The 23613-nt window shown below is 37.8% G+C and overlaps 1 protein-coding gene across 1 annotated transcript in view; it reads left to right on the forward strand.

Moving 5' to 3' along the window:
- The first annotated feature begins 2409 nt into the window (after positions 1-2409).
- Positions 2410-23613, forward strand: part of LOC587461 (sushi, von Willebrand factor type A, EGF and pentraxin domain-containing protein 1) — a 36817-nt gene continuing 15613 nt past the window's right edge. Inside the window, exons 1-18 of the mRNA XM_787189.5 lie at positions 2410-3503; positions 9253-9508; positions 10796-10972; positions 11868-12032; positions 12523-12696; positions 13836-14015; positions 15014-15211; positions 15719-15967; positions 16251-16490; positions 17155-17346; positions 17825-17943; positions 18507-18576; positions 19097-19258; positions 20038-20292; positions 20761-20922; positions 21658-21819; positions 22248-22409; positions 22977-23126. Of these exons, the coding sequence (XP_792282.4) occupies positions 2802-3503; positions 9253-9508; positions 10796-10972; positions 11868-12032; positions 12523-12696; positions 13836-14015; positions 15014-15211; positions 15719-15967; positions 16251-16490; positions 17155-17346; positions 17825-17943; positions 18507-18576; positions 19097-19258; positions 20038-20292; positions 20761-20922; positions 21658-21819; positions 22248-22409; positions 22977-23126 (3775 nt within the window). The 5' untranslated portion in view covers positions 2410-2801. The remainder of the gene's footprint in view (positions 3504-9252; positions 9509-10795; positions 10973-11867; positions 12033-12522; positions 12697-13835; positions 14016-15013; positions 15212-15718; positions 15968-16250; positions 16491-17154; positions 17347-17824; positions 17944-18506; positions 18577-19096; positions 19259-20037; positions 20293-20760; positions 20923-21657; positions 21820-22247; positions 22410-22976; positions 23127-23613) is intronic.

Consider the following 23613-nt stretch of genomic DNA (forward strand, 5'->3'; position numbering starts at 1 on the left):
TATTGACGGTTCGAATATTGCATTTCAACAGGGCAGACTATGACATAAATTAAAATCAACAACTTTCAAAGTTCAACCCCTTTCTGTCAAGAGATTACATCAAGCGAGTCCAGTCTACACCTGTCGTCCAGATGTGTATATAAGAGGCTGACTTTCTTTTCAAGTGCAGGTTATCAATTATAATACATTATAACCATACCTTGAAATACATGTATATCTTGGGTTATCGCACACTTGGGTGCCGTCAATCAAATTTTGACGCGACCAATATTTCTGTAATTGTGGTTTTTGCATTTGTAATGGAGTGTGTTTGTACTGATGAGATTTCAAGATTGTTGAAAAGAAATGGCCATTTAAGGAAATTTTGCATAAGAAAAATAGACAGACCTCGCAACCGTCATATTAAAAAAAAAAAAACAACAACAAAGGACTTGAGGAGAGGTACGTACTCCCCACCCCCCCCCCCCCCCCCCACCCCAGCCGATTTGTGAGATTTTTGGATATTGTCCTCATATTTTGTTAATATATATTCTGTTTAATCGTTAAGGATTTTCTCTTCGTTATTCTGTTCATACTTTGATTTCTAATGTCATTAGTGGAGTGAATCAATCATTATTCTGAATAGGGGATTTAGAGGGATAGTTGAGATTTGGTCTAGAGGTCGCTACACAAAATATTTATTTTGTGAGATAATAAAAACTTTAGTGTCAATTTTGAAAGAGCATACAATTTAAATGACAAAATCATCTTTGTTTGAACAAATCTCGCATGCAATCTTCAGGTTTAAAATTTCCGGCATAGCAATTTTAGGTCCTAGAAGTGCACTAGAAGTGTCATAAATAAGAATAAGAGCAATAACCTTTGAAGGCATTAACGGTCTTGAACAAAAACTCGACTGTACAAGAAAGAAACAAAAATCAGACGAGTGCATGTCCTCCAAGTCGTGTAGTCAACAGATATTTAATAATCTGGATTTTTATAGCGCATAATACGAAATACCGTCTTTAAAGTATGGTAAATGCCTGAACTAATTAGCTTAATTCACTCGCCCATCGATTTATTTCCATAATTTCTAAATACATTTGGTTTGTTCAAGTTTTCGGAATCTCCTAGAAAAAATATTAAAGGGGGAGAAATCATCTTGCTCCAATGCATTAAGATTATTAAAAATTGTTTTATTTGTGATGGTAATCTGCAAGTAAAGGGATGGATGCTGACAAGCGTCAAGAACATACCTCACAAGGAGAGCTGAGAGGCAGTAGCAAGGAGCTTCACGACGGGAATAAATCATTTGACCTCAGATCAAATTGGTATAAACGCCCGTGAAAATGACAGTAAAAAAAGAGAGAGATGAAAGTTTATTGACATAAGCGTTCTGTGCGCGTGTGATAAGTGATATCAGAAAGATCCCCGCTGATGTGTGGTAAGAATAACGTCAACCGACAGGGGATTATTTTTCATAGGATGAGCAAGGTTCAAACATTTTTATCATATTTCAGAAAAAGTTATTCATTCAAACGTTGCACCCTGCGCCCCCCCCCCCCCCCCCCCCCCCCCGCAGGCGGTAGCTACGCAACTGCAAAGATTGAGACTATCATGTGGTGTTATATCAGAATTATCGGCTAAGTTGACATTGCTAAACTTTATTTGGTAATTTGTTAATATCCCATTGAACCTAAATAATAAGTAAAAAGTAAAAAGAGTACTCGATCGCATCATAATTATAATTTTAGATGTGTAAGTTGTAAGTTGTGAGTACTGTAATATTATATGGAATATGATGTTTATAGAAAAAGTGTAACCGACGTTCAAAGGGACGTTAATTAGCAGTCGTACAATGATAAATGATCAGTCTGATTATGGTTATACTAATACAATCAGGAAGATCGTCACTGTGTTTAGTGGCCATTAGGATTAATGTCCTCAACCAACATATTTAGGGGGTGGGCAAATGTGGTACATCTAATTGCAAAATTTAGATATAAGGGGAGGAGTTTGGAGAGGGGGGGGGGGGAGATAAACAAACAAATATACATGTATATGTATATACATAGGGAGGGAGAGAGAGAGAGAGAGAGAGAGAGATCATACGATCAATTTACATTTTAATTCATCCATACTTATGGTTTTCTTCGGTGCATCGTTTTCTCCATAATTAAGATAATGACAAGGAAGTGTAACAAATGAAACAAAAACAAAGTAAAATTGATTGAATGTAGAAGTCGACTATGTTTTTGTTTTCCACGGAAATGTTAATGATTAATTGACAGTAAAGAACCCAAATTGAATTATCTTGAGAACAATGAATGATCAAGGGCTATCGTTTGCAGGCTACTGTTTGCGGACAACCGCTAACATGTTTTTACTTTTGATAACTGCTAATCCCATTGCCCCTGGTTCGCAGTGGACCTACGATTCCACACACCCTGTTACAGCTCCAGACAGGTGTTCTTATACCGTCTGCCCTTAACCATCCAACACCAGAGGAAGGGCTCTCTGCATGCGACTACCTACAGTGCTGTTAGAATAAACGTAACCTTTCGGAGTCTGGCTGTGATTTGTCGCTCTCCGTATATCACTCCCAATGAACCCTCTTTGTTGATCTATATCATGTTCTTGCTGTTGAATGTGGTGATTTGATCATTATCTGTGCTAGACAGCAGCTTTTGTATGATATAAACATGAATACGGAATGCATACTATATTCGAGGATTTATTGCTGCTGGAAGGATGGAGGATAATGCTGTTTTGAGGATGAAATCATTGTTTTATTCATAGTTTGAACGCGTTTAGTCGTAACAATGGCCAGGTATTATTATCTCATCAGTGTATTGCTACCTTTCTTGTGTTTCTCATTGTCTTTTGTGAGAGGACTCCCGGCAAGAGCTCCAGACTTAAAGCTGCTTCTCGCTTCAGGAGTAAATATCTCTTTTCCAGATGAACATCGCCAGCTGGAATTTGCGGATTACCCTCAAGCTGATGGCTTAGTCAGCCAGCCCCGTCCCGCCGACGATCCGTTGCCTCTCCCTCTCATCCAATCCTTATCCTACCTCGATATCGACCTGGAACAATCTCATCATGAGCTTTATGAGGCGCTCTGGAGGAACGCAGACGTTCCCATGGATACATCGTCTGCTACTAAAATAGATGTCCTCGGGTATCTTCTCAAGAAACAAGTAGAGAAACTCCGTCGTGTGAGCAATGGTCAAGTCGAGTTGGTCTTTCTCGTCGACAGCTCGGCCAGTGTCGGAATCGAGAATTTCTTCAATGAACTAAAATTTGTGAAGAAACTTTTGGCGGACTTTACAGTAGCACCCGATGCGACACGAGTAGCTATAATCACTTTCTCATCCAAACATCGAGTTGAGTTGAACGTTAACCAGCTTGATAATAGCATCGCAGGTAAACATCATCATAAATGTGCTCTCTTGAATGAAGACCTTCCCAAGATTACATACGTCGGTGGAGGAACGTACACAAAAGGAGCTTTCGAGCTTGCCAAGGTACGTATTGAATGGTTAAGAGATATTCATGATATTAAAACAAAATTTAATATGCTTTTTGTTAAACCTCATGAATCATCCTTTTGAAGTTTCACTACAGACGTAGACATTATATATTCATGTAGAGAAGAACTCCAAATCAAAAGATAAAAATTGGAAGATAGAATTACAGTCTTCAATTATGTTATACTAGCTGGTGCACTATTGTAGCCTGAATTACCATCCATTTAATTTTCAATAAAGATAAAATAAGATGAACAGTTGGCCTCTATAATTTACTTAAACTCGCGTAGAGTCTAATTGGGAAGGGAGAGAATGTCGGTATTAGCATTCGAAGAATATATATTTCCTTAAAATTTGTACATTGAGAGTTGATTTGTTCAACGTTGTGTAGCATTACATTTAATACAGATTAAACCAAGCGCGAAAACGGTTAGTTTTTGGCATTTATTTCTACAATAAATATCACGAACGGCGTATATATCGATTTCAGGTAATAATTTGGGGTCATCAATGAAAGGCTAAACCTCTTCCTTATAACTATTAAGGTCCCGTTAAAGCCGCCCAATAGAGCAATTTCATGTCTTATCTTTTGTTGGCAGTAATACCTACAACCGTGTAATATGTTCACGAACATAATTGCATGTGCAGTTTCTTCCAAGGAAGGGAGATTACGTCATATTGATTTCCGGGTGACCTGAAAGTAAATGGTATAGAGGATGATTTAAAAGTCTAGACGGAATAATCAACTTAAACCATGGTCGTACGTTTCGTGCTGCACAAAGATTCAATCAGTTTAATTTTGGCCATTACAACTACAAGTAGTGGGTTATTGATGTAGACAAGTGCTCATGTACTTGTTACAGCTCATTTTATGTATGTTATTACCAAACAAAAAGAGATGTCAGTCAGTCACTCAGTAGTGTCTGACAGTGAAGTCTAGAAGATAAACGGGCTTCCTTGCATAATTTTGATACTAGGACACTGCTAATGTTTGAATTTCACAGAAAGGACATACATGACATATTCATAATTCCTGCAAAGTTCTACGGAATTCGATGTTAGCTGCAAAAGGGACATAATAATAATAATAATATTTAGCTTTTATATAGCGCTTAATACAATGTCTCTAAGCGCTTTACAAATATACTATTACCCCGGTCATTGGATTCAGTATCTTTAACATCGAGAAATTTACACAAATCACTTCTGCATTTTGACCTTTAAATATCTGTGTTCTCTCTTTATGTTTTCGCAATTCAATCTAATACGATTTCCTCCACTTTGATTAGGAAACCTCTTTGTGAAATAAAATGTTGAGACTTTAATTGGTCATATGGGTTCTAAGTTCATCGATATATCAGGTACACCACATGCAGAGCAGTATGCAATTAGAAGTACATATACTCTCTATACTATATGCATGGTACAGAACACAGCATTGTTCAATTGCAGTAGAGAACCAGAAGGGCATATTAACAATTAAGTTAATGCTTTTCTCGCTCTAAACAGACGGTTTGTTTCATTTTTTAAAGAATATTTCACTCATGTCGCAACTTTCTTATTACGTTCATGCAATGTTCACATTTCATGAAATCTGTTCATATGGGAAAGAAAACATATCTATGACATCGTTCGATAGTCGCTTGATACAAAAAATTGTGTAAACGTTTGTGGTTAAGGCACTTTTTGACATCATGTTCATGGATATAGAAGCCAACCTTTTTTTTCAGAGCATACCTTTTGTCAAGTGTCCCCAATATATTGCTCGTAATATTGGGGAACTCGGCTATAGTGAGTTTGGCAATGTACTCGGCAATCTGAATCTGAAAGGGAAACGGTCTTTTCGTAATTACAGGGCATTAAACAAGCAATCAACCTGCAAAGAATAACAATGCGGTCTTTGCGGATAATATTCCGGTGTTTTGAGAGGGAAATCACGGCTGGATTTCTTTGGTCGCTTTCTCAAACCAAGCTAGTCCTAGTTTATATTGCAGCATATTGAGAGCTGCTTGCCTTGCACACATGGAGCACAGTGTGAAAAGTGTTATAATGCCATTAGGTTGAAAACATTGGCCCAATTTTAGTGGCACGTTCGGTTTTTTCCTCTTCTTCTTCTTTTTTTAAATACATTATTCACGTTAAAACTAGTTGTCTAGTTGCAACAACTGATTTTGTTCTTATCACCATTTCATAGATTACATTGAGGGATTTCTATTTTTACAAGATTATGAATAACCATCCTGCATAGGCCTTGTGATTTTTCTAATAATCATTGATAGCAATAGATTTCAACTCTTAAGTTCTTTATACCATTGACAGTGTACAATTATCAAACACTAGATTGCTGTGTCTGTTTTAATAGATAACTCTTAATCCCGTATGGATTGATATAATCATGAACCCTACAGAAAATGGCTTTACAAGCTAGGAATTCAAAGAACAGAATGGATATTATTAAACTATATTTCAACGGAAAGCAACCAAGAGATCGACTTGTGCGTAGTAAATCATAACACGTCTCAGAGAGTAAAATAATAAATACCTGCTTCTATTCCGGACCCCCATACCACTCTCACCTGTAACACACATGGATCGAGGATGTGTTTATATTACTTCCTCTCAGTATTAGGGGTGAAAACACTTGAAACAGGTGTGAAAAGAACATTCTGTTTACAAGAGCTTTTTACAGAGTGTTACAGTATATCCAGACATAAGGGCGGCGACATTTGGGGCGGCGGGGCTGATGCCCCCCCCCCCCAATCTGCATAGAAAAAAGTGAAAAATTCGAAAGCAGTTGTTGAGGAAAGGCAGTATACCTTAACTCAAATGTGGAGAATATGTGGGTGTGGCCCTGGTAAAAAATGATAACATTTACTTCTTTTTTTTTTGGTCGTACTTGTTCATTGTTCATTTGTTTGCTTTTTGGTATTTTTCCCCGTTTTTTTCTTCTTCGTTTTTTCATTTTTCTTCTTTAGCTTGTCAGCTCTTGAAACTTGTATGCTTTTCATTCCTAGCCACAAAATTCCGGATTCCCTAGTGGAAAGATGAAAAGGGGTCAGCCACCCTCTTTCAGTTTCCGTTCCCGGTCCCCCACCCTTAAACAGACACACACCCGATATTTCGTCGCCCCTGTTCACATCGTCAAGGGCGATAGAAGGACGCGCGTGCCCCTGAAAATATTTATGCGTCTAAATCTTTTTTTGTTGTTGCAAAGATCCAGAAATACCGAATCATTACGATTTTGTATGCATTTCGAAAAAAATAAAAACTCAAAGGAATATCTCTGCAGGTAGAAGAATGATCAATAATCACATGAAGAGCAATTAACCTACCAATTAACAAGAACGTTCAAGACAGATGGAGTAGGCTATTAAAGCCCGTCTGCACTAGTTTGGCCAGGGGAGATTAGACCTCTCTGCAAGCCTCATTGACAGGTAGTTATCTCATCAAATCACCCTCTCAATTAACATAAGAAAAAGGGGATCATGGGGGACCAACAGGCACCGAATAGGCATTGTTTGTTATAGGGCGGAAGTATAGCTAGTACAGAGTGGCTTTAAAAGTTAGTGACCGAGGAAGATACTTGTAAGATTTTTCGTGTGTTCAATTGATTATATCAGTTGAGGGCGGAAGAGGTGAGGTTCAGGTGTTGATTATTATCCTGATTGAAGTGTTCACAGCTTGTATGCCAGACATTACCTCCAAATACACGTCAATGCCATCGGAAGTGTTCACTCATACATATGACTTCACGGTAGACAAGACCTGAGTACACTGTTGGCACGTTGATCGGTCACGTGATCTGTACCATACAGTGGTTGGAATGGAGATTCAGACAAAAGGTTAATTAACACCTTTCGTGACCACACCCATTGTCATGCACAGCACTTTTAAAATATGTATTCAAAAGCGTAGCCAGGAGGCACAAGGGGGCCATGGACCTCCTCCCCCGTTCATCCGCTGAAGTGTGTTTGTGTTGACTTATTATGAAGATTGTAGGTTGATCGAAGTGATAAACCATATTTAAAGATCCATTTCCCTTCCTAGACCAACGTGCAATGTATTTTTTATGCAAACAACCATTGCAAATTAACTGACAATGTGCCATGTGGTGAGAACATGAAACAGCTCTGGGGCTTATATAATTCATATTGTCTAGGCCTCGTACTGGCAGATTATCATATTTCTCTTGATTTATGGTGAAATTTCAAAATACCAATCATTTTTGATAACTTTGAAGTTTCTCATTGGGGGGGGGGGGGGGAGCTAGGTGGGGTCGGGGAGGTCCTAATGAAAATTTCAGAAGTTGAGTATCGGAGGCAAAACAGTGGATTTAATGGGATAATATGAAATGAAATATATCTACTGTCGCTCAGTTTTTAAGGGTTTAGACTTTGATGTGAAGTATGACTTTAAAGCTATTATTGCATTTCCCACATTATAGTGATAATTTTCATTATGCATTTCGCTTTAAAAAGAAATTAGGTTGAGTTCCGGGGAGAGGTGAAAAAAAAAATATGAGCTTTTTCCTTGTAATTATGCAAGTGTGGAAGAACATCAGAGAAAAAAATTTCACTGAAAAGCATAGATCTTCAAATGCCTTTATATTATAAATATGACATGTAACACTAACAGCTTAAAAATGTGGGCCTCATTTTTATTCCACATGTTCGTGTAGTCCTACATATTTTTTCTGTGTACAGTGCTTGTTACCTTAACCAAGACTGGGCCAAATTTCGTATCATTTGATGACTCCAGAACTTTGCAGTACACACCAATTTAGTTATATGCTATATAAAATAATCAACCTTTTCTGATCGATTCCACACTGTTTCTTTCACAATGTAATCGCATGACCAGAACTCAACTTTATCTTTAAGTTGTCATATATCCTTCCCGTTTCTAGTTGTCCTCAAAGCACGTGCTGATTGGACTTTTTAAACTTCCTTCCCTAGTTTTGTGGTTTTCCTGTAAGAGCAGGTAGAAGCATTGGTGACGTTTAGATAAGCATTTCCCAGTGCGACATTTCTAGAAGAAAAAAAATATACATTTTGATATAGCAAGTTACCTCAAGACGATTATAACCCATAACATAATACAAAGTCAACTGTTAATACATGTAAATAGGAAAGTTGTATAATGTGTCCAAAACGTTTGCTTTGTATGTCCTTGTTTAACATCTTGAAATGATTCGAATTACATTGCATTGTTTCCTTATATAGTGGCGATGGAGACTGGTGGGAGCGCATTAAAATTATATGTGCAGCTCTCTATATGATAATTGATAACCTCTATTGTCTTTTACTCCGAAAATTTAAGGTCTTTTCCCCAATGTAAATTGGATGAGCTGAGAAATTTAATTTGCTTATTGAAAAAACGTAAGGTTCCCTTGCCTTATCCCCTGTTCTGACAAGCGCCACACCACCCCTAAGCCTTCTCCAATCTGTCAGGATAGACGGATCTAGACGGATATTAGATGTTACACATTTCTAAACATATCACCTGAAAAGGGATCAACAGAGGCCTTTTTTTTTTATCAATGAGAGGAACAAAATCAGTTTACTCATGAATGAATATATATGTACTTTAATCAGACGTGGCGGTTATTTCTATTCGATTGTGGAAAGGGTATAAAGGGTTGCGTGCCCCCCCCCCCCACCCTACCCACTTTCCGTACTCCGCAGCTGCCCCGTACACCTTTACCATTTATTCTGTAAAGAGTTTATTCTTATGCACCTTTTGCCAGAAAGTGCTGCAGGGGGCTCGTGCCAACTCGACCCAGGCCGTGTTCCTACTAACAGATGGTCTTTCCAACGGACCTAACCCCGTACCCGTAGCAGTCAGTCTCAAGGATGATGGTGTGGAGGTGTTCTCATTCGGCATCAGGGACGGCTACATCCCAGAACTGCTTCAGATGGCCTCGGAGAAGAAAGATGAACACTGCTATATTCTCGACAGCTTTGCAGAGTTCGAAGCTTTAGCACGACGGGCTCTTCATGAAGGTGATGTATACCATTATGACAGGCTTGTAGACAAGTTGGATTATTCTACCAAATACATTTTATTCTACAATTATATTTTACTTTTTGCTCGATGTTACGTCGGGCAACGATACACATACCAGATTTGAGTAATATTGCTGATAATGTTCTCCTTTTTTTTTGTCTCTGTATGTCTTGAAAGAGCGCTGTACAAATGAAATTTATTATTCTTCTTCCTCTTCCCCTTCTTCTTCTTTTTCGTCTTCGATCTTCTTTTTCTTCCTCTTCCTGTTCTTCTTCTTCACCTCCTTCTCCCTCTTCTTCTATTTTTCTTCTTTTCATTTTATTATTTCTGCATATTAGTGTGGAAGGAGTGCGGGTAAATAGACGAAAAAACCTCGATCTTGAAAAAGCGCTCTATAAATAAATTGTATTATTATTCTTCCTCTTCCTCTTCTTCGTCTCCTTCTTCCTCTTCTTTTCTTTTTTTTTTCAATTCGTGTTTTAAAATTATTTCTGCATATTAGTTTGGAAGGAGTGCAGGTAGATAGGCGAAATATATATTTCAGAAAAATGTGAAAGGCATGGTAGCGAATTCTATCTGCCTGAAATAGTGTTGTGTCACAGACCACGGAGATAATTTACAATGTCAGAGTCCTAAATAGATTTTACCTGTCATTGCTATCAGATGTATGTGGATAAACTCTGACAGTAGCTCTATGATCGAGGTCATACAATGTAAGTTCTTTGGATAACAGGTGTAGCAACATTTTCAAAGGTCAGCCCAACGTCCTTCTTGTCTGTGGTATTCTTCTAGTTATACTGAAATCATTGAGATCAGAAGACTTTTAATGTACAACGTACATGTATTTGCAATTTATGAAAACCCTCCTCATTCACAAAATATCTTTTTGGGGGCAAGGAGGCTTTCCCGATGCTGAAAGTAAATATTATCTCGGGTGATAAACCATTTTCGTAAAAAAACACATCTAAAAACATACTTCTACAATTCTTGATTTGTCTGTAGAGAAAATGTGTTGTATAAATCCAATTTATCTTCTACTTCTCCTTCTTCTTCTTCATCTAATTTCTAATTATTTGTAATATTATTATTCAGTATCATTAATATTGTTGTTATTATTATTATTTTTTCATTATCACTATTCATTATTCATTATTCATTATTCATTATTATTAATATTATTATTATTATGATTATCATCATTATTATTGTTATTAATATCGTTATCATCATCATCAAATTATAAGTATCCCAGTCTATCAATACATCACACACTTCTTCCGCAGATCTACGGATGGGGGAGTTTATTGAGGAGACGCCAGAGAAATGTTCATCTCGATGTCTAGGCGAGAATCACTGCTGTGATGGGATGGCATCGTGTAGGTGTGGTACTCATACAGGATCCTATGACTGTGTATGCCCTGCTGGCTTCTACGGCAGTGGACTTCGAGGGAAATGCACCCGTAAGTTCAAAGCATTACATGAAACGGGAATTGACCACCATTGGGAGTTGGTGTCGGGAGAACATGACCCCCCCCCCCCCCCCCCCAAAAAAAAAAAAAAAAAAAAAAAAAAAAAAATACTGTAAGAATTAGAAAAATTCATTATCAAAATTGTCCGTGTGCTCTTTTGTCTGGATTTGCTACCGGGAGCACAATATGTGCTTCATTTTCTAGTTGTACTTATGGTGTAAATTCTGCTCCTCTAGCATGGTGGCAGCAGTGGGATATATAGACTTCACGCTATCGGAATGACTGGTAATTGAAACTGGTGGAGGTGTAGTGACATAGTGGTTCACTCACTTGATTCTCAATTTAAGGGTCGAGGGTTCGAATCCTGAGCGTCCTTTGGCAAGATATCAATCCACATTTGCCACCCTCTACCCAGGTGCAAATGGGTAATTGGCAATTGTCTAGCTAGTGGAGTAATACTAAATGCAAGCCCCTCATGAAAAACAGTTTCGTTGCCGATGAGGGTTTCCTGGGTAAACAAATGGTTTTTGTTATTAAAAACCCATGATGAAATGTTTCATCGTATTGCCTTTATCGATTGTTCAATATCGCATGTCAATCCTGTCAACCAATATCACAACAAATAGAATTGGAAAGGAAATAATAAATATATATCCATATAAACAAAGAATCAGTCATTATAATGTCATGAATGTTATGGAAGTTAAGCATATTGAAGATTGAAAGTGAAAGAAAGTTGTTTTTAAGAGTGTCAATTTCATAATTCAATTTTAAAAGAGAAAAAATAAGAGGGAATATACCACATTATTTTGTTTCTATCTCGAAGAAATTCATTGACAAATGTTTCTTTGTATAACAACTTGGCCTGATTTCCCTCCTATTCCAGCTTGTCCAATCGGAAGCTACAAACGAGACGCTTTACCCGGCGGGATCAACACATGTTTACCATGCCCTGATCAAAACCATGTGAGCCCTTTTAACAACACTAGTCCTAACATGTGTGTATGTAAGGATGGATACAGATGGGATATAGCTACACACAGGTGCAAAGGTAAGCCCTCACCTCACCCACCCACCCCTCCCACCCCACCCCCATTCCCGTTTTACCAGGACTAAAAGGTGTACAATTGTGTTTTTTTTAGCTGCTGATAGTAAATTTTACTTTACTTGTACTGTACATGTAAGAGACCTGTTGCTGAGCTAGCGCCATGAGCGTCCCTCCATGGTGCGTGCGCTCTTTTAAGTTAACACTATTATTAAAACGATTTACTATTCACTTAAAGTGTATTTTTCCTGCAATATCTCCTTGTATGAGTAATATTTGAAGCATATATTTTGAGAACAGTATAGCGACATGGAACCCCTTACACGAAGAGCAAAACATGTTTCGGGGATTGGTACACTTGAACTAAAAAAAAGGTTCTGACCTATGGGGGGGGGGGGGGGGAATTGGCAATGCAAACATTTTCCCATCTTTTTGTAACCATTTTTCAAATATAGAAACAAAATTCCTGTTTAATATTGTTTTTTTGCTCTCCTAGTTATCCATTGTCCTTTACTACAAAGACCAGAGAGTGGAGAGTTCGTCGAGTGTAGCAACGTAGTGAATGGAGCCTGTGCGATTCGATGTAACCGCGGATATGAAGTGACGGGTAGCAGTATCCGACTCTGCTTCTCAAATGGAACATGGTCTGGAGAGGGTTTTGATTGTCGAGGTATATCTATCAATCATATATTAATTATGTCAGGCGTATAGTTAAAAAATACAAAAGCTCTTTGACATTTTCATGTGTAATTTTCGTAAGCGTTGAATATTCTGTAATGCATCTTATAATGATTGTATCAGTCTTATGTAACAGTTAATCAGGTGATAAAGAATCCCAGTTATATGTTTTAAAAAAGAAATACAGCATATTCTACAAAAGAGCAAAGAGAAGCATTCGATATTTCGATATATACCGTATAACTAACTATTTATGTATGATAATTACATCACTGGTCACTGTTGGAACTCGTGCAGCCCATAAATATTCCAACCAGGTCGGCACACACCAGTTTTATCTAGAGGAGGGGATTGCCCCGGGGGATTGACCCAAACATTTGACTGCTGTAGCGACTTGTTTACGATTCTGCGATTATTCTTTAGTTTTGTATACAGATGCACTTCTTTTTCGTGCTGATGTATAATGTTTCTGTTCTGTTTTTTATAATAGTGAATGGTAGTCATTCTCTACACTGCTAGATAGACGGACAGCACAGACTACAATTCGTAATAGTTCATATCTCTCCCTAGAGCCTCTTAATCTTTATTGGTATAAGTTGTTTTTCCCCTTAAAGGTAATACAAAGTTTTGGGAAATTTTGAAAATTGGATGGATAGTGATTCTTTACAATTTTGATATATTTAGATGCCCCTGTGGGTGTATTATAAGCACTAGAAAATTTAGCTCCTGAAACACTTTTGATTTCATGAAAAAAATTAATATAAAAATTTACCGGTGCTCCCGGTAAATTTGGATAAATTTCAAATAGCGCCTACGGCCGTGTCGTGGTAGCTGCGGCCATGAAAATCTCAGAATATGTAGTTGTGATATATAATTTCCAAACGGGAATTCCTAATCGGTCGATTTTAGTCAAGAAACATTGTTTTATAGCTTAATTAATATTTTGACCTGAAGAGGGAGCTATACAAAATAAAGAGTGTATTATTTACAATTTCATAACTTTAGACTCGATTTCAACCGCGATAACGATCACTGAATATTGTAGGATCGCATATGCTTCCAATATGTTTATTTGAACCAAATTCATGACCCCATACCAAAACTTTGTATTACCTTTAATGTTCATTACAGTAAAGACCTGTGAGGTATTGACTGCCCCTCTGAATGGATCCCTTCAATGTACCTCTGATGATTATGCGTTTGGTACAGTGTGTGCTGCTACGTGTGATTCAGGTTTTAAGCTCATAGGATCACACTCAAGACGCTGTCTACCTATCGCCCATTGGGATGGACTACCTGTACACTGCAGATGTAAGAATACCCTCATAAATGACATCTAACGCAATCCTAACAACTAGACCCTGTTTCATAAAACTTGTCATCGAAACATGTGCCACAGATCTATGATGAATCTGCTCTTTGCCAATCAACTGTAAGGATATCAGTAGCTTATAACAATTTGTTTATCTTGCTATCAGGCGCGTACGCAGGATTTTTTCAGGGGGGGGGGGGGTTAACATTTATAAATCAGGCCGAAAATTTCGCAACGACTCAGCTAGCCGCTTGATAAGCGGGGCGGGGGGAAGAGGACACTTTTTGTTTTCGTTGGTCCCCCCAAAATCGCAACGACTCAGCCGACCGCTGAATAACCGGGGGGGGGGGGGGGGGGGGGGGGGGGGTAAGAGGTCATTTTTTGTTTTGTTTATTGGTCCCAAAAAAAATCGCAACGGCTCATCCGACCGGTGAATAAGCGGGGGGGGGGGGGGGAGAGGAAACCATTTTTTTTTTTAATTTGAAAGTTTGCCATTTTGCCAAAGGGGGGAGGGGGTTAGGGGGGTTATGGGGGGTTTACACACATAAAAATACCAAAAGGGGGTTTAACCCCCCCCCCCCCCCCCCTGTGTACGCGCCTGCTTGCTATAATGATAACAATTTTTATGAAACAGGGTCCTGGGATTCCAAGACCTGATGATAAGTCTGAAATTGTAAGAAATCTGTTTGGAATATTGGCGTCCTTGAAACAGACAATTTATAGGATCAAACCAGACTAGAAAAGCCCTTGTGTAAATCTCTGTTTTCGTCCGTCTCTTTTTCTGTCAGTCTGTCAGTCTCTGTCTATCCGTCTCTCTTTCTTTCCCTTTCTCGTCAATACTCACATTCCATTCTCTAACTCTCTGTCTGACTCCCCCTCCCTCTCTCTCTCTCTATCTTGGAGGCTTTTACTCCCTTTATAAAATAAGATTTAGATTTCGTAACGGAAGATACAAAAGAGTTCTGACAGTAGCAATCATGGTGTAAATTCATTTCAGCCATTCAGTGCCCGACGTTGCCACCTATTCCCCATGGGTTCATGACGCCATCTCACTGCAGTACACAGCGACAAGACTATGGAAATATATGTAAGATTGCATGCACTCAAGGCTTCTACCGGAGAGGGCCTAGGAAGAAAGAATGTATGGCTAATGGGAGCTGGAACAATAAGTTTGATCCAAGTCAGGCGTGTATGGGTGAGTAGACGTATCCTTTCAATGAACAGGCAAAGAACACTTTAACAAATATATATATATATATATACAAACACACCGACAAAAAAATTAGCGCCACTTTTACCATACAACTTTTGACAGCTCTTTTAGTATCTTTATATCTCTCCTGCTCACACTAAGTCTTTATACTTATTACAAAACATTATGATTATCAAATTGTATCAGCAATAGTATCAACCACTTCATAGTAGCTCTCTTTTGTTTTTTTTAATTTTATGGTCGCCCTAAACTTTATAAATTCACTTAAATACAGTTATAGAACTTCAACTCGAACAGACATTCATTGTCATGTAGCTCTTCGATAAACGTGCCCTCATTTTCAACTTAGTTGCTTGGAAGTAGAATGATGATTTTATGGACCCCTGTTGTAAACAGCTATCAGCTGACAAGGGCAATCCAACCCATGAGTGGTAAATAAATAAACCACATATATCCAAACATTGCCTGTGTTTTTTGCAACCTATCCAGATTACATAGCACCTTCTTTAGAGTGTCCAACAGCCATCTCGACGGTGACGTCACCGCACCAGGATCGAGTAGTCCTCGAGTGGGACATACCAAGACCTACAGACAACTCCGGAGAGATGCCGCTCCTACGTGCTATTCCCAATGTACACCCGCCCTGGACATTCCCTCTTGGTCAATGGAATATCACATACAGCGCAACTGACCAGGCGGGAAACATCGCGCAGTGTGTCTTTAGTGTGACTGTTGAGGGTAAAGAAATATTGGCATACCGTTTTATAAAGTAATATAATTTTATATTCCCAAGTGCCAATACAAGCACTGCTTAAGGTAGGACCTGAATTCTAATTCATCAGATTTCGACTCAGTTGGAAAGAGAATTAAAAAAACACTCTTTGCACCAATAAATAAAAATCATTTCAGAGGCAATTAACCAAATGTCTTCAAAAGACTTGTTTACCATAGCACTGGTGATAATTCTTTATACCATTAACGTTTTTTCACTTGATTTTGTTTTTCTTCTCCAATTTGCTAGATCGAGAGCCCCCATCAATCCGGCGATGTCGTTCACCTAGTACCTTCATTACATCACAAAGAGAACATAGAGTAACTTGGGAAGAACCCTTGTTTTCAGACAACTCTGGTGGGGACATCACAGTGATAAGGTCACATGACCCTGGCAGCGTATTCCTATTGGGTACAACGCTTGTGGAGTATCTAGCGACGGATGAAGCCGGAAACACTCGTTCATGTGTAATTTATGTTGATGTACAACGTGAGTAAATATTTCTCTACAACCTCTAATCCGATATGAATGCTATGTTGATACTGATAAACATTAGATTATCATTTTTAAGCACTTCATTAAAACTAGCACCATCGATCATGGCTAAGGGATTAATCTTGTTTTCGAGTTTTTGTTTGTAATGCCATCCACAATGTAGAATTTCAGTTTGAGTATTATGTAAGCATAACATTGTATTTGTTTGGTTGTAGTTTACCTTGTTAAGGTATAGAGATAGTATAGTTATTATGCTCTTTATAAATTTGTTTTTATTAGCATGATTATTACTATCATCAATGTCATCACCATCATCATCTTCATCGTTCTCATGAGCACAACCACGACGACTTCGGACTATCATCATCACAATCAACACCACCACTTCCATCACTGCTCTCGTCGTTATCTGTTTTTCTCGAAGACGAACTTTCAGGGTATACTAGAGTTGATGATTTGTTTGTTACCCCCATACCGTCCGTTTCTATGCCGCTCTGAAGGGAGCAGCATGACTCGAAGGTCACGTTTATTTTAATTATTTGTAACTTGTCTCGCAAACGGAGGGCACGTATTGTACTCCAGAAACGCCTGCCTCTCTTACTGAAAATCTTTCTACTTTGTACTTTAAAATCATGTTTTCTTATAATTATGTTCTTAGAAAATTTGTGTCAGAAGCCACGTGACCCAGTAGGTGGATCTGCGATCTGCTTCCACACCACGCAGGGAATGAACTGCTCAGTGACCTGTGGACCCGGTTATGCTATGTCTACACGGCCCCGGAAGCTATACTTCTGTGCCCTCAACGGTACTTGGTACCCTGATGGCAAAGTACCATGGGACGACTGTTCAGGTAGATATAAACATTTCTACATTTACATTTGGGTGTGGGTGTGGACATGTGAGGGTGAGCAGCGCGAGTGTGCGTTCGTGCGTGCGTTTTGTTTTTGAAAGATATCAGTCAATGTTGATTGTGTACTACTAGGGACGGATCTTACTTTACATCATCATCTGTAACAACCTTTCGCACGCAATAGCGACTGACAGATATTTTGGGAAATAGTAGAGAATCACTATCAGTCATGGCCGTTCTCCCTTCGTGTTTAGAATAAGGTTTTCAGAAACGAAATGTATATAATTCTTCACTTGAAAGATGAATCTCTCAGATTCATGAGGCATTTCTCGACAGAGAATGAATGGTCATTTCGGACACGATCGATAGGGTCCGGAACGAGTAGTATATAAAGATATATTAAATCAACGAATTAACATAATTATGTTATCTTTTCCTCTTCAATACCTTTTTCCTTAATTCTAATCATGATTTGCAGAGACCCATCATGCTAAGAATGTTCTACAACCCATGACGTTTCTTTACGAGACGTCTGACTGTGACACTGTGTTTGCTCGGAACATCGAGAGAATATTGGCAACCAACCTTGAGGAACCGGTAAAACATATCATACATTCTGTTCTTCTTAGAACTTAAGTATGGCTAAAAAGGTCCGAGAGAATATTGGAGACCAACCTCGAGGAACCGGTAAAAGATATCATACATTCTGTTCTTGTTATTGGAATTGATCTTTATTTCATTCATCATAAAAACATCATAAAAATCATATAAAATACAAAATAAAGCGGACACATTAAAGAGGAACATTTACAATAGAATACAATAACAACCAAAATGTCATATGACTGTGGAGACAGCTAGGAAAGCCAAAGGCTTTATTGGTGCTGCCACCGAAACATTAAAACAGTATCATATTGATTATATTGAAGTTAGTACTTCAGTATGGCTAAAAAAGTCGGACGTTTCTTAAAGCGATGTATCGCACTGCAGTTGAAAGACAATGTGTGCTTAATGATGCAGCCGAGCGTATACAAAGGCTATGTGTTGTTATCCAAAAGATCTGAAAAATAAAACAAAGAATCCTAATGTTATGATAAATGTATCATTTGCCTATAACGCAAAATGTAGATATTTTCTGTTCTTTTTTTTTTCTCCAACAGATTCGTAATTACTGTGGAGAGAATGTACAATGTGAGCTTTCCAGTGTAAAGGCTAACTGCGAAGACAGAGGTAGGTTATACATATCTTTGCAATTTCTTCACGAACTCTACTACTACTAACAATAATAATAATAATACTGACGGTTTATTTCATTGCGCACATGTCCGTCACGTCAAGACGTTGCTGGCACTCCACATGATTATCTGTCATACCTGTCATGATAGCTGGCGGTCAAAATAATGTAGGGCTTTGGAATATAGGATGCTGATTTACACCCTCAGTTATTGAAACGAAAATGCAGTGTCCACACTCTGAAATATATTAAATTATGTTGAAGTTGGTTCTCATTTGACATGAGACAATTTGAAACAACGTGGTTCACGATTGAATATATTGTATCTTCCTTTTTGCATTTCCCGATCTTATTCGGTCCGGGGGTATGCTTCACTTAGTATGGTTCAGAGTTACGAAAATCAAAATGATTATGTTATAAAACTCCTCCATCAACACGGTTTTCTGTCTAATAAAAAACATGTTACCGTTTTAAAAAGCCTCCATAGACATTGTCACATACTTTCATGTTTGTTAGATCCTATACCGTTCTTACAAGGTGCACCATCTAGTCTCCAGCAAACAAGCCCAGGGGCAGATTCACGTCTAGCTCTTCAAGGTGCTGGTGAGGTTAGCGTCACTGCTCACAGACTCAACATCCTACAGTCTCCTAATCTATTCGTCAACATTGTTGTTAATGGTGAGTCTTGATTCGGTTTTGTCTTTTTCCAGATGTCTCTTTGTTTCTCTTATCCTGTATAATTATGAAATAGGAATAAACCTTTCTAAAATGTTACAAAAAATAATGGAAATATTCAAATCTGTATACTATATTATTGTTTTCTATATTTTTTATAAAACATAGAAGGAAAACCCATAATAATATTGCTTACAGTTTTTAATGCATTCAAAAGTTTACTTTTTCCTCAAATAAAACGAGATAATTATTTGAAAATTTTAGAATTATTGTTAGCATTTAGCAGATAGAATTGTAATGATATATTTGCTCCAAGCTTGAATCAATTAAAGATGAAACTAAGTACTTTTGAATTTCCAAACACTAGATAAAGAAGGCTGTATGCATTTAAATTCTCTTTTTCCATGGTATGCTGTCTAATTTTTGTTTGTTCTCGTCACCATTTTGTAAGGTTTCTCTTCCGCATTTTTGTTCACGCTTTCATTTTCAACGGTTTGTGTCTGACAATGTATTGTCTGTAATCTATGATATGGACCTTGACGCAGATTACCCTTGTGATAAACAATTTCTCCAATAATGTCCACTACCACTTATAATAATATTAGTTGTGGTACTTAGAAAGTTAGTAGAGTGAAATAATATATACGATTTATAGGGTAACCTTTCCAAATGATCTATATGTTGCAAGATTATAAAGCCCTTTTCAAAAAGCTTTTCATCTCTATAATCGGCAGTTCTCAAAAGTATAAAGCTTTTTTCATATTCTTATCGTCTGGTTACAGCATCTGCGAGTCCCAACGAGACAGCAGCATTAACCAGTCCGACAGATCAAACTTACCAAATGGTTGTAGAAGTTGCCGCTTCGGTTCCGGAGCAAATACAGTCTAATTTCGATAATGGGACCATTATGACCAATTCTAACAGGAGTAGCGAGAGAACATTTCAGGTCAATCGGATAACCGTCTATCGGGAGGATATTCAACCGGTTTGTTCAGCCGGTGCGGTTAGACGTGGTGAAGGTGAAGGCGCTAAATGCGGTATGTATTGAAACAAACACAAAATGATATGATGCCTAGGATATTAAAGATCAACTAATAAATACCATCTTTTTCGATACGTATGTTGTTTAAAATGTTTCCTTTGTAGGCTTTTTGTATGCATCCTGGGCTTCCTGGCGTTGGCCCAAATTCAAAATGAAAGGCACCAAAAACATATTGATTTTGTTTTCTTCTCAAAAGTGGGCCCTTTGAACACTTTTCGGGTCCGTTGGCAAAAGCTAATCAGATGTGAACAGAAGGAAGAAAGAAGCAGGTTTCCTACGAAGTATATTTCAATCATCCTGGCGTGATTAATTACAATATCATTATGTTCAGAGCGACAGGGAAATTTTATAACAAACCATACCTGAATAATAATTTACACGAATATCAGTACATAAGGAAAATGTTACACACAAGATAAATATTACTTAACAAAGAAAACGTATTTCCTCTTCTCTTTGTCAGTGCAATGCATCCCTGGAACATACTTCGATATAGTTACATCATCCTGTGAGTATTGTGGGATCGGTACTTACCAGAATCAGATTGGACAGTTGTCATGCTTGCATTGTCCAAATGGAACCTCTACAGTCAACACAAAATCCACATCACTGGCAGACTGCAAAGGTGGGTGAGGTATTAGATTGGAGGATATTTAACGTTGAGTGAGTTGTGTTAGATCATACATGTAGATGTTTAAGAGATTTCATGAATGATATTGAAATGCCACATTATTAATGTCACATTTAGTATTTTTTTTCATATCCAATGATCAAGAAATAATGAAATAATTCACTCAATATTCTGACTGGGGAATCGGTATGGAATCAAATGATTTCCGTCCCTTGTCTGAATAAGATTATAAATCATTATTTCAAGCATTTGTATTTGCAGTACATTCGAAAATTGTTATGTTCGACTTATTTCTATCTTGAAGACACAGCCACATGATGCAACAAAATCAAGCCATTTCATCTTTTGGTATGATTAAGTTATTTTGCACAGTCTAGACAAAACGATATGCTCTTCTAGGAGTGGTTGAGCAAATTGACTTCGATATCCAGTAGCTTTGATATTTTCAGGTTAGATTATTGTGTCATTACATGTGAAAGTGGATTCGTTCAAGATGAACAGTGCAGATATTGCTTTAAATTACAGGCGCATATGCTAATTGTATTGACAGACGCGATGGGCATAGCTTATAAGACAGTCAAATTTTTATATTCAATGGGTGTAGTGGTGTTTTTTACCCAATGGTTTCAGTGTGCTCGTCACATACTTCCATTGAAATTTATCGCCATGAATATTCAAGATTTAAGTTTTAAGTGTTGAAACTACTTGTTATATTAATTGATTCCACAGCACATTGTGAACCTGGGAGTAAATCATTAACTGGTTTAGAGCTGTGTGAGCTATGTCAATTGAACACCTACCAACCGAATAGGGGTAGTACTCAGTGTGTTGAATGTCCGAGAAGACGACACACTCCCTCGCATGGTGCAAGGAAACTGTCAGATTGCAAAGGTATCATTAAGAATAGATCAATGTGTTTATGAAAGCTTTTTCTAAGGATGACTTTGTGAATATTTTATGATGGTTTATATTTACAATATTGTCGTCATTTGTTTTTCAATCTCAATTACTGTACTTTTGGTCAATTAGTAAAGATCATAGATATGTAGTGCGAGACATGCCAATACTCTTCAATGACATAGGATTTTTATTTTGTATGCAATTCTTAAACATACTTCCCTAGCCTGCAGGTTATTTTCCTTTTGATGTCTAAGATTATTTATCTTGAAAATAATGCAAGAAAACAAAATCTATACTTCGACTAAATAACAGTAATTATTGCATGTCATATATTTAGTTTCAATGACAGCACGTTCATTGACTAGTCATTTCTGTCTGTTAAAAACAATTGATGAATACGATGCTTCCCTCCCTCGCAGCTTACTGCCCTCGCGGTAAAACCTCCGTCAATGGCTTAACACCCTGCCTGCCATGTCCGGCGGGTACATTTAAGATCAGCCAACGATCCAGCTACTGTCTACTATGTCCTGAAGATTATCCTCTCTCTAATCCTGGCTCTATCACAATCACATACTGCAGGAGTAAGTTCAAATTAATTTCAAAGTAGCCTAAAGATACTGAGAAATGTAGAAAAACGTAAAACCTTTATTTGCTTCTTTTTTTAAACAAAAGATTGCATCCAGCCAATCAATTATTGTCTCTCCTCTATCTCAAAATTTCTTACTGCGATAGGTACAATTGTTAATTGACCAGAAGCGACCTTTTGATAAATAGCAGCGGTGTTTTAAAAAAAATGTATATTTAGTGAACGCCGTATGTATTCTTTTTTTTTGGTGAATTTATATTCATTAACACACCTTTTGATCAATGCGGACTGAGCAATTCATTTTGAGCATTCCTTCGTGTCAATCTGCCAGATTCTTTGGATGGTAAGCTTGTAGTGCCATGAACTCAGTAGTAACAATCTAAGTCAATCTTTATCATTCTAATATCTCACCCTGCTATCCATATGGATTGCATTATTCTAATTTCAATCTGTGGGCGAGGTCCAATCTTCTACCAAAATCACACAAGGGGTCATTGGATATTACATGTATTCTTGTGTATGGATTAATGAACGCAAGATAATCTTCTCCTATCCCACTAAGATTCCGCCAATGAGCGAAGTCCAGCTGGACGTATGATGTCTTTGAGATCTCTACCATTCAGTGAATGCTTTTCATCACCCTGTCGTAATGGAGGATCTTGCGAATCTTCACCCGGCGGTTATGTATGCACCTGCCCTGCTGGTTACACTGGTATGCATTCATGTACATGGATTAAATGGGTTTATAGAAAGTAAGCAAGGTCTCAGGAAGGGAGCGGGTTAGAGAAACAAAGAAATGTTGATACAGACAATGTTCATTGGTTGGGGATAACCATATAATGTAATTTTTGAAGCTTCTACCAACCTTGAATTTTGTGGGCAAGCTTTTGTCCACTCCTGTGGACTTTCTCAAGCCAAGTGATCAGTCACACGTTTTCTCAGTCCTGCCTGGTGTTGTTTTTATTCAAAAGATATTTCCTTCTTATCATCAAATAAATACAAAATAATGAATACAATTTATATTTGTATAAATGGAGGAAAGGGGCACGAGGTTCGTAATGGGGTCGCCTGACGTAGATTCACAAAGCACAGTTGAAGATGAACTTTGATTCATCGTTAAGATGATTTGGATGCTGCCTTTTTTCACCAAAACTAGATTCTCCCCTGCATGTAAATTGTAAGCCTAGATTAACTTATTT

This window comes from Strongylocentrotus purpuratus, unplaced genomic scaffold (genome assembly GCF_000002235.5).
Source record: "Strongylocentrotus purpuratus isolate Spur 01 unplaced genomic scaffold, Spur_5.0 spur5_contig_843, whole genome shotgun sequence".
Classification (NCBI taxonomy): domain Eukaryota; kingdom Metazoa; phylum Echinodermata; class Echinoidea; order Camarodonta; family Strongylocentrotidae; genus Strongylocentrotus; species Strongylocentrotus purpuratus.